The 12,344-nt window shown below is 42.4% G+C and overlaps 1 protein-coding gene across 14 annotated transcripts in view; it reads left to right on the top strand.

Annotated features, from left to right (window-relative positions):
* Window positions 1–11,997, top strand: part of LOC139391189 (OCRL inositol polyphosphate-5-phosphatase) — a 39,298-nt gene extending 27,301 nt beyond the window's left edge. For 7 of the 14 annotated variants that reach the window (XM_071138791.1, XM_071138789.1, XM_071138780.1 and 4 more), the window contains 6 exons: window positions 680–703; window positions 7,152–7,271; window positions 7,513–7,597; window positions 8,104–8,231; window positions 8,438–8,549; window positions 8,901–11,997. In XM_071138791.1, coding sequence (XP_070994892.1) covers window positions 680–703; window positions 7,152–7,271; window positions 7,513–7,597; window positions 8,104–8,231; window positions 8,438–8,549; window positions 8,901–9,025 — 594 coding nt within the window. In that variant the 3' untranslated portion in view covers window positions 9,026–11,997. The remainder of the gene's footprint in view (window positions 1–679; window positions 704–7,151; window positions 7,272–7,512; window positions 7,598–8,103; window positions 8,232–8,437; window positions 8,550–8,900) is intronic. The other 7 variants (XM_071138794.1, XM_071138788.1, XM_071138793.1 and 4 more) reach the window with 1 other exon arrangement.
* Window positions 11,998–12,344: the final 347 nt, after the last annotated feature.

The raw sequence follows: 12,344 nt of genomic DNA, 5'->3' as shown, positions 1-12,344 counted from the left end.
TTTAGTGACCGCCACAGCCCTAATCTCCACAGTCTGTCGAGTGCAGCGAGAATGTTTCAACCTGTGCCATTGTTTAGAATCTCCAAGGGAATAAGGAAGTGGCACATGGTGTGTACAAATGTCAGAAGGGCTTTCCTGAAATGCTGGGATCATTGACTAAAAGTCTAGGGATAGCCTGTCCATGCATTTCTATCTATATCCACCTTGGCCACTAGTGTTAGATTAGTATGCTATGTTTATATGATCCATTGCATTTCAAATGATCTCTTGCTTCCACTGATACTTTTCTACTGTCATTCTTTGCATGGATTACTTTTGGGTGAAATCATTCATTTTTAAAGGTACAATCTGTAACTTCTTAAACCCCTGTAATGCTCAAGGAGTCAATGCTCAAACAAAAACACACACAAAACCAAACTCAATTTAGGCCAATCAGTGCTCGATACACTCTCAAAGACCCTTTCCCCCAATCCTGTCGGCCTGGGACAATACTTAAAAAAAACAGAAAGTAACCTACAGATTGCACCTTTCAAACAGCATCTTACTCCCTTACTCCTCTGTGGTTACGCTTTATGTCCTATCTACAGTATCTTCTCTGTTCTCTATTTCTCTTTCCTCATTGCGTTGATCATTCCTTTCCAACTCTTCACTGCTGTGCTGGTGGCTGCTGGGTGCTCAGGGAGAGGACAGCTACATGGAAAAGGTAAAGTCAACATGGTGTGCCCATTTTATAGAAATATATAATGATTAGAATCCTTCTATTTCTATGGTGTCCCACTATGGGACTGTCCACTAACACCGAACCCAAACTGTGTTTTGTGCGCCATCGTGCATACATGTATTTTGTCCCCCTACACCGAACGCGATCACGACACGCAGGTTAAAATATCAAAACAAACTCTGAACCAATTGCATACATTTTTGGACAGGTCGAAAAGCATTAAACATTTATGGCAGTTTTAGCTTGCACTTGCTAGCAAATTTTTCCTATTTAGCTAGCTTGCTGTTGCTAGCTAATTTGTCCTGGGATATAAACATTGAGTTGTTATTTTACCTGAAATGCACAAGGTCTTCTACTCTGACAATTAATCCACACATAAAATGGTCAACTGAATCGTTTATAGTCATCTCTCCTCCTTCCAAGCTTTTTCATCTTTGAACTTATATGGTGATTGGCATATAAACTTTCATAGTTTTACTACGACGACCGACAACACAGTTCGTCTTTCAATCACCCACTTGGGTATAACCAATGAGGAGATGGCTCGTGGGTACCTGCTTCTATAAACCAATGAGGAGATGGGAGAGGCAGGACAATAGAAATACAGAAATAGAACTGACTTCTATTTTAGCCCTTGGCAACGCAGACACAAGCAGTGTGGGTGCAATAATTGAATAACATAGATTTCTACATTTATTTTGCAACGCTCGCTCATGCGATGCGAGCTGTGTAGTCAGGGTATAAGGCTAGTCTGTTGCCCCGCTGTTGGTCAGCGGAATAGGCAACCCAGGTTCTAGTCTAGTAATGTTGCTTTCTAGATTTGACATAAAAACACCTTAGATTAACCAAATATACAGTACCTCATGTTCTGAATTAGGGAAGGACATTGGTTTAGACAGGACCATGATCAAATATTCTGTTTTGGGATCCAATACTAAAGGCTTAATTACTACAGCTCTAGACGTAGGGGTTGCATGTCCGTCTCTGCCATAGCAGTACTAGCTGTAAGTGCTGAGCAATTAGTTGAATTGTGGTATTTTTCCGTTTTTTAAAACAACTCATTGACTGTTGTTGGTTCAATTATTTGAATTCCTTTTTTGCTGTGGGCGCCATATGCAGGTTCTCTAGAGAGAAATCCGATCAAGCCCCAACTGGGTGATATATATATATATATAGTAGGGCGTTTTAGTTTCCAGCAGGCCAATATTCTGTTTTGTCAGACAGCATAGGCAGCTGCTCTATAGAGATGATCACTTGAAATGAAATAATAAAGTCATCAACTAGGCCAAAAACAAATGTAATATACACAACTGAAATATTCGATTGAAGTAATGTGAATAAATTGTGGTTGATAAGTGATAAGCAGTAATGGGCAGTCACTACCATCATGGGACTTTTTACTCTCTGTTCCAGCATTCAACCCACATAATGTGTATTGCATTTAATGTCTACAAAAATATTTGAAATCGCAAAAAATATATATATAATCGACCTAAAGACCTAATCTCTCAGCACTACTAGCTGTACTAGTCTTCAATCTGAGATATTGGTGGCCCGCATAAGACCGTCATGAAATGTGCATATTATATGCTTTAAATATTTCAAATTATGCAAGCACTGGTTGAGATTGATAACCCTAAGGCAGTGATAGACCAGAGAGTAGAGCAGGGCGATATGTCCTAAAAATCATATATTGTTTTTTTTTTTTCAAATACATCTCGATTCAATTTGTTTAAAAAAACTAACATTTTCTCTAAGCTTTATTTTACAGTTAAATGTAAAATACAATGCATTTCAAACAGTCAGCAATAATCTAATGAATTCAGGGCGTGTGAAATTAGGCTTAAAGCCCCACTGATAATGTAATTATTTATTCTAAATAGTTTATCCTGCTTTTTTGCCAACGTCTCTGATTTGGCTTTCAAGTCTATGAAAATGCCCTCGTTATACATTTAACCAGAACCATTCATAATGCACATTCACTAATAATGACCAACTTATTGTAGCAGGCATTAGAGAAAATGAACACCGGTCTCCACAGCAATCTCTCAAGCACAAGCCCACATGCTAGTGAGTAGCCAGCTAATCTTTATATTTCAAGTTTGGCCAACTTGGATATGTTTTGTAGCTAACACGGCAGAACAGTTGAATTGTTATGAAGACTACCTTCTATGCGTCTCCAACTGTTTGAACAGCATGCCAGCCTCTTCACTTTGTTCAGATGTTGAAATCAAGTAACCTACCGTATTTCTCCGAATGATAATAAGTGGCCAATTCCTAATATAGCTGTGTTTTATGCTTATTGCACATTTTATAAAAGACTAGACAGCTGAGTCGTTGAGACATATAAAGGATATTGTTAGACAGGTTAACTTCTACTATTACAGTAAAATGTCTCAATGTGTTTGGGTGTCCATATGACCGATTCTGCTGGACCAAACCTCAAATGCAAATCGAGAGGAAGAAGTGATCTCTCAACTTTGTTGGTGTTAGTTACAGGGGCTTGTGTGTGTGAACAGAGGAATAGGCGAAGCAAGAGGTTTTGTTCTCGTTAAAATCTGTCCAATATAAGACCAATGTGTTTCTATGGGCTTATTTTGGACCTAAGCTTGTCGCCTGGCTTCCCGCCTTTGGGACAACGACTCCTATTGTTAGGCTGGAGTCATGAGCATCTTGTCATTATATTCAGATCTCTAGTGTAAATGGTAAGGTGCAAAGAAGGAGTGATACAGGCATTTAGAATATCGCGCAAAAACATGAATTTGATGAATTCAAATGTATTCGATATATCGCCCAGCCCTACAAGAGAGGAGTCTGGTTTTCACACTTGCGTGCGTGTGTGATCATAGAAGTGACACCACATGTACCACTGCAGTACACACGCATCACAACTGTCCCTCCACACACACATACAGTCCTTTTTCCGCACACCCAAGCTCATTTCACAGCAGGTCACCCTACAGTGCACAGGCCTTCACACACATGATTAAGGCTAATGAGAGTTTAGGGAGAAGCAGAGGGGGCCTGTGCTCAGTTAAGCAGCATCAACTTCACCCATATAAAGCCTGATGTTAATCCCATCTTCACCTTCCGTATCTGAGCAGCTCACCGGCCAGTGAAACTGAATCACTGCATGGCTAAACCCACTACAGATGGCACCATAAATATGTAACTGCCAAAATAAAGGAAACACCAACATAGTGTTTTAATAGGGCGTTGGGCCCTACTGCAAGCCACCAGAACAACTTCAATGCACCTTGGCATCTATTCTACAAGTGTCTGGAACCCTATTGGAGGGATTCAACACCATTATTCTACAATAAATTCCATAATTGGTGGAAAACGATGTCTGTCGCCACTCCAGAATCTCCCGTAAGTGTTCAATTGAGTTGGGATCTGGTGACTGAGAGACACACACACACATATCCTTTAAACCCCCTATGCTCCTTTTGAGACCCCTCTTCAAAGTCACTGAGATCCTTCTTCTAACCATGGTAGGCAAAATAATGTGCAACTGGGCATTTTTATACATGACCCTAAGCATGATGGGATGTTAGTTGCTAATTAACTCAGGAACTACCAGTAGTGGTGCGTGGGATAAATCACTGTTCAAGCCAAGACGGTAATAAAAGCTGTATTACAACCTATGTTATGATAATTGCATTGCGTGCTTTATAACCCATTCATTCATACGCCACTGTGATATACAGTAGAATAAGACAGAGACAACAAAAAGACAAGTCGCACAGAGGTGGAATAAATTCAACTACACATTCGTTTGTTTCATGACAAAACTGGAGAGCAACATCTGTCCGGTGAAGTCCACAAAGCAAATATTAGATGTAACAGACAGTTAAATGACCTGCAGCATGGTCCAGCAAGTTAATGTTTCCTACAGTTTACTGAACAACTACTGATTTAGAACCATGGAGTTACTGCAGGTCAGCACAAAGACAACAGGAGCCCTGCCTCTGCTATTCCAGCACCATTTACACTTAAAAATCATCAAATCAACTAGGCTTTAATACAGTGAAAACTAACTTAAAGATACCAAAAACTATTTAGTCCAATCAATGTTGCGAAATGTAATGTGGCTGTCCATGGAACTGATTTCTGTGTGTTTATTTGTGTGTGTGCGTGTGCGCACGCCCAAGTAAAACATTTTTTGAACTCACCCTACTTGTAGACTAGTTGAACGCCAATGCCATCCTCTTTCATGTTGGCAAAATGGTCTATGGATTTTAGTTTTTGTTGTCATAGGCTACCTAGCTAAAAATGCTTGCTAGCCTAACTTCCTCGCATAGGCAACAATGGACCAGCTAAGTTAGCTAGCTAGTTAACGTGTTATGGTGGGCCAGCAGCATACTGCCCTGCTTCCCACTTCTGGCTTGCTTTTGAAGCTAAGCAGGGTTGGCCCTGGTCGGTCACTAGATGGGAGACCAGATGCTGCTGGAAGTGGTGTGGGAAGGCCATTAGGAGGCACTCTTTCCTCTGGTCTAAAATAACATCCCAATGCCCCAGGGCAGTGGTTGTGGACATTACCCTGTGTAGGGTGCTCTCTTTCGGATGGGACTTTAAATGGGTGTCCTGACTCTCTGTGGTCACTAAAGGTCCCATGGCACTTATCGTAAGAGTAGGGGTGTGAACCCCGGTTTCCTGGCTAAATTCCCAATATGGCCCTCATACCATCATGGCCACCTAATAATCCCTCCAATTTTTTAGAAGTTATTATTTATTTATTTTTTTCCTGACCTCAAAATTGGTCTTCTGATGTGGTTTAAGCGTTTTTGTGAATTTAGAACATCCAGTTTTTCGTTTTTTGATAGTGTGATTTTGAGAGTGAAAACCAGAAACCTAGAAAAATAAAACAGAATTTACCAAAATATAAAAAGGGCTCTGTGGCGTGACTTAAAAATCTCTAACAAAAACACCCTTTTTGAGATTGCGCCGTTATTGAAGTCGTTTGTGGTGACGAGGGGTGTTTGTACAAAACAAAGTCATCAGCGATTTGGATCGTCTCTATCCAATCTTAGTATCAGATCCAATGAGGAATTGTCAAACTGCCGGTTGACCCATGTGTGTTCGGTCTCTGGCCCAACCCATCGGTGTCTGTACCAATAAGATGGCCCCGAATGTGTTCGCATTCGGTAAAGGGTTGGGTAGGTACTCCGATCCAGACTAATTACAGTGAAGAAACTAACGTCCGTGGCGTAGCGTTTGGATGGAGCAAGGAGTCTGGGTAGCCCGGGAAATAGGGTATTTGCTCAGCCCTCAAATGAAATATAACATTTAAGTAATGTGAGCATCATCTGCTTTCCCAGGCCAGTGTTCTTTTCATTCAGGCCAGTAGCTTTCAGTTGTCACTGACCAGAATGTCGAGCCCTGCAATGGCATGTTACTTTAAAAGATGGCTCGTCTTTTAGTCTGGTTCTATGGAATGAAGGTACATTATGGGACACTGGTGAGGTAAAGATATTGGTGCGACCAAATCAAGTGCTGGTGCCATCAACTGAAAAAATTGGTAGCACAAGTGGAAAAAGCCTCCCCCCCCCCCCCCCCAAATCAACATCCAGGGCCTGATGTATTTGAGTTCTGTAAAAGCCTTTATTTCTGGTCATCTAACCATAGCCTAGGCTACATCTCTTGTAGAAGCTGCACTCCTAGACACTTAACAGTAACACTTTGAGAGGCTCTCTAGCTCTCGATGTTGTATATGGCTCTGCAGGCTATCACTGTGTCCCATTCGTGTGTGTGTGTGTGACCCCCCATTGCCAGTGGTTATTTTTGGCCCGACTCTCCCTAGTTCTCAGGGATCCATTTGCAGCTAGACACAAAACAACATGATCCGCTTCGAGTCAGATGGCTCTCCTGCAAGCCGACCCGACATCCAACCCTTGCGTTAATCCGCTCTATGTTCCCTATACCTATAATGACAGGCAATGTGCCATGTGGAATCATCTTTGGAATGGAATCAACATTTTGATAAATGGGATACTTTTAAAAATGATGAATCTAACCAAATCCTCCCTAGGGAATTAAGCAGTTCATAAGTTTATGACTCGACCGGGTAAAGCTGGTTTCAGTCACATTACTAACAGAGACTTTGTGTCAGAATCTGGTATGCTTATGCTCTGACGACAGTCTTTTTTGACCGAAAGTTGTGCTGAAATGCCAACTATTTTCTTCAGTATACTGTGGTTATGTGTGTTGTCATTATGGTATAGTATGCCATTGACATGCTGTGGTTGTGTGTTTTCTCTGTCTAGTATTTATGTTTCTGACATCTTGTGGTGTTCTCAATATATTATCTATGTTTCTGACATCTTGTGGTGTTCTCTCAGTATATTATCTATGTTTCTGACATCTTATGGTGTTCTCTCAGTATAGTATCTATGTTTCTGACATCTTGTGGTTGTGTGTGTTACTTCAGGAGAAGTCCAAGATGAGCTTCCTTATGGTGGACAGTGCTGGCACGGAGGACAAGCCATTAAAAATCCCCAAGGAGGTGTGGCTGCTGGTGAACCACCTCTTTACCAAGTCCTGCCAACAGGTGAGAGGATAGTAAAGGATTCCGTCTGGAATCCAAACGGAATATCGCTCCATTTCACTATTGTCACGTCAATGATTCTGTTTGGACGGAGCGAAACAGCACAACATTTTGTTTTTGTATTCCAGGCTAACCTTTCCAAGCACTATTCTAGACTTAGCGTCTCAGCCTCTAAATTGTCTTCTAACCTACCCTTATTCCAAAGAAAAACAAAATGGCTGTAAACTCCTTACCATTATTCCAGGAGGACCTGTTCCAGACTCCGGGCCTGCAGGAGGAGCTGCAGAGTATCATTGACTGCCTGGACACCAGCATTCCTGACTCTATCCGTATCCTTTGCTCATATGTCCCAAGTCATTCCAAACCCTTTGGCCCAGATCCACTAGTAGGCCCAGCCCTGTAACGGGAGACTGTGACTGAGATGCCACACAGCTATATGGGTCACTGTGATAAAGCGGCTGCTATACACCGACTGCTGCCAAGGTGCATGGGGTGGTAGTATTAGGAGGTGCTACATTCACGACATATGCTACGTAGATTTGCCATGTGGATGAAAAATGATGTGTGTGGTTTTTGGGGTTTTTATGGTGTGCAATTCTCCCTATCATCAGTGTTCCTGCCCGTACGTGCGCGTGCGCTCGCACACACACACAACCAGTGTGTTTGAGAGGATCAGTTTGAGCAAGGAGAGGCACAAGATTTCTATTCTTCATCACATAATGGGTAGCCATTTCGAGGGTGATTCTGCACAGTATGACAGCAATGTGGTTCAAACACGCACACCGACCCTCGGGCCCCAAATCTGTGTGTTATTCCCCGACTGTGTGTGTGTCAGCTGGTTGTAACCACTCTGTGGCCGAGGCCCTGCTGATATTTCTGGAAGCTCTGCCTGAGCCAGTGGTGTGTTACGAGCTCTACCAGCGCAGCCTGGACTGCTCCCACGACAGCCGCCTCTGCAAACAGGTGCATTGTGTACATATTTCCACATAAAAATGTATGTGTTTGATACCATATGAATCGTAATGGATACAAGTAGGAGTCATTGACTTCTATTGAATCGTTAAAAGCTCATATGGTCATTGCACACCATGAGACATAGTTTGTCATCAATGTTCTAGAAGGGTCTGGTTGGGGTTCTCATTTGTCTTTTCTCTGGGCTGTTTTGACAGTTGATCTCCCAGCTGCCCCGGGCTCACCGCAACGTGTTCCGCTACCTGATGGCCTTCCTCAAGGAGCTGCTGAAATACGCCCACAACAACAACCTCACTGCCAACCTCATAGGTCAGTTCCCCATGGCCACATTCTCTCACATTCGCTTTCTGAGGTTGAGTTCACTAGGGTTCAATGTAGGAAAACATTTGACAACAGAATGCAAATATCAGTGTTCTTATTGGACATGTTCAGGTAGAGTAGTTTGTCCCCACTTGACTCCATTTCAACATGTATCCTCTCTACTGAACACAACCCAGATTCAGGGTCAATACCACTTCAATTCTGGAAATGAAATACTCAAGTTTAGAATTGAAAAAATATATTCAGGAACTGGAATTCACTGAATTGAAAGGAAACGGATCCAAACTCCTGTTTCTAACATCTTCCTCTACCTCTCTCCTCCACTGTGCCCCATGCCAGCTACCCTCTTTGCCAGCTTGCTCATCCGGCCCCCGCCCAAAATGGTGGGCCGACAGACCCCGCAGGACCGACAGAGAGCCGTCCTCTTCATGCTGGGCTTCCTCACGGGAGTGGACGACGAGTGAGGGGTTAAGAGTCAGGGGTTAGGGCTCAGATATCCTCCAGGCTGGACCTTTTGATAACTGTTATAAGAGTGGAGTTTTGGTGCACACAAGGCGTGTGTGTGGGGGACCATGGTGTGACTCCCCTGACGTCCCCTGGCCCTTAGGGGAAGTGTGTTGGATCCTGTGGTGGGAGAACAAACAGTGTAGTTGTATGGGACCCTCTCTTTTATCACAGGCTCTTACCAATTGCCCCAGCCTTTGTAGTTCTGTGCTTCAGTCACTCACAACCATCACCATAGTTTTCACTTCTGCTCATAGTGTAGCTGCAGATTAGGTGTCGGTAGCTTGGAGTGACAGTGAACTGACTGATGCCTCTCTGCACTTTTTTCTGTACCAGAAGACCTGTATGCCCTGTCTATGGATCCCCCCCCCCCCAGGCAACCCCCAAGACCCCCATGCTTCATATAACATGTTCCATGCCAAAATGACTCCCTATACCTTATCTGAACTCTGAATGAAAATACAATATGTATGTGTGTAATGTATTATGTATGTATGTACGTACGAACCCATAGATACTAAGATAATGATGATCCGTTAGTCCATGACACTAAAGATGGACCACACAGGTGGTCGTCCAGAAGATTTGAATTGCAGCTATCCGATGGATACTACTCTCGGGGTGAACTATTCAAAACCATCAGTAGACAGTGATATTGGGCACAAAATACTTCTAGTGAACACAGAGAGACTGAGTGAGTCCTTTCTTGTTTGGAAAAATCTGATAAAGGAAGATTTTCCGTTGTTACAAGACAATGGGGAGAAGTCCCGTCTGGGTTCTGTGATGTTGGGAGATGTTAGAACGATCAGTGTGCTGTCCTTTAAACCAATGTTATTTATTCTCTCTTTTTTTCTTACATTACTCTTTTTTTCACCATCTTCTATAGTTTATTTCACCTTCATAATTGTTTTAAAAGACCACATTTTGTGTATTGTTTAACTGCCCGTGGTTGTTCAAACCCACCTTTTTGCTTCTGTTGTTCAATATTAGTGAGAGTACATTGCAACTCTGAACCCGTCACACTAACTTCACAATAGAGTGATCAGTCATCATGCCTGCATTTATTTGCCATTTTTATGGGCCAGTTTTTCAGACCCAGAGATGAACATTCTCTATTGAGCATGCTTTTTTTTTAGTTCAAGAGTAGGCTTTTAATATGAGTCCCAGAAACCAGTCCTACTGAACCTCAGAGAGAAAACACCTCTACGGTATCGGTGTCTTTTAACTGTTGTAAATAGTCCTCCTGTCCCCATTGTCCACGATGTTTGACTCTGCTGTCAACTCTTACTATGCTGGTGCAAACTATGTGTTCTTGTTTTCAAAAATGTATGCGCAGGTGGTACAGTCGTTTTTTTAATGTCTGCCATGTCCTCATTTAGTTTTTTCTGTCTTTGCTTCAGCCTCACTATCTGCCTTCATGCCAATTTAGAGCGTCATTGTTTTGGTCTTGTGTGCTCATGCAAGGGTATTTTTTGTCACTTTGTCTCCCGCAGTATATTCAGACAATATAATGTTCTGTTTTGCTGTCTGTGTGTCCCAAAAAGCCGCCTATTCCCTTTATAGTGCTCCACTTTAGACCAGAGCTCTGATCCAAAGCACTGCATTATATAAGGGTGCCATTTCGGAAACACTCTGTTAGTTTTTTCAGTCACTAAGTATTTTTTACAGTGCAGGTTGAACAGGGTTTAGTTGTTCATTACATCCTGAGAAACAAAAATGTGTCTGGAAAACAGTTATCTTTTCTGGGCCACTAAGGAAATGTTTTTCCCCGAACGCTATCGTGGATCGTGTTATGGTTATGAAATGGGGAACTCCAATGCTGTGCAATTTCAACAGTGTTTCCTCCCTGTGTTTGACACTGTCTAGTCATTTTAGAAGTTATATGTCAAAATTTCTCCTGGCCGGCACTTTACAGGCCGGTTATGTGACACGGTTGGTATATGACGCCCGTTTCCACAGGAACTGTTGCCCTGGCGTAAGTCTCCAGTCAACTAATCATGCCAGAAAAACCTGTTGCTTAGTCAACAGACACTTCAAGACTAGCCTGGTTCCGTACACTGTATGTGGTGTAGCCAACCCCTCTATTGTTGTCATTCCATGCTAAGGTATGACATTGAGTATTGATTTGCCTACTACAGGTTCAGGCTAATGAATACATTTCAAACAGTGTTTCAATGGGTTAAATAACATTATAGCTAACACACCGACAGTCTTGCCAGAAAAGCCTGTACTTCGTCATCTTGTTTAACAGGCATTGCTAAACCAGAAAATGCGTTCTGAGACTGAAGCCTTTGTTTCAGTGTGTTACATAATCTTATAGCTATAACACTGATAGAAACCGGTAAGTGCTTTGATTAACGAACTATGTCAGTGTTAGCTCTTTACCTGAAATTAGTTTGAGTGGAGTGGGCCTTGTGTACATTTCTGTGCCTCGCTGCAATCATCCCATACAGTATATTTCTAAAATGGGCCAGGCATGTCTTTTAGCGTTCCTCAGAGTTGTCATAGACTTAAGCGCTTTGCTTAGCTTGGCCGAACCATGGCTGGCCCTGGATGGATTTGTCCTTCCGGTTGTCTCGGAGTCAAAAGAGGAGGAACAGGAAATCTGGTCTTTTCATCTCATTCACAACACAAAGCTTTTACATCAGAAATAAGGTCAACCCAAGCTGAGGAGAGATAGCCAGGACTGAATAGTCATATTTGGGAGAGAAATCCACATTCATGTTTCCTTATTTCTCTTCATCTGGCGCCTGTCTGTGTATTCATGTGTTGGCTTATGCGCTCTGCTCCTCTTCATGCCTCAAGTTTCGTAATGGTCTGTCTAGTAATAATGCTACATATGCAAAGGAAGACTTGCACAACTGTTTTCAATGTATATTTTGTGTGGTACTTTTAATTTATTTAACGGAAATAAAATAATGTACAAAAAACATCCTTTGTTCAAACTTTTTTTCCTACGAAATACCCAATTGTTCACATATGATACTCTTAAGTAATTACAGCCCCCCCCCCCTTTTTTGGAAATCCTAAGAAAACATTCAGATGAACAATATGGTGACATCGTTGCTATGGCCGACTTGTCTGCTCCGTGTGAAATGGCCAGCTGTTGGTGTGAGCCCCTATAGTTAGTCCAGTCAGCGGGCCGTGAGAGATCCATCGCCTGGATGCAACATTCCCCTTCATCTCCATGTATAAAGTCCTCAAACTGGACTCACTGTCATCCGTTTGCCATTATTTGTTACTGTAGCCCCAGCCTGCAGTACGTGTCCCAGTATCAGC

Source organism: Oncorhynchus clarkii, chromosome 31 (assembly GCF_045791955.1).
Source record: "Oncorhynchus clarkii lewisi isolate Uvic-CL-2024 chromosome 31, UVic_Ocla_1.0, whole genome shotgun sequence".
Lineage (NCBI taxonomy): Eukaryota > Metazoa > Chordata > Actinopteri > Salmoniformes > Salmonidae > Oncorhynchus > Oncorhynchus clarkii.
This window is presented reverse-complemented; position numbering and strand designations above follow the sequence as displayed.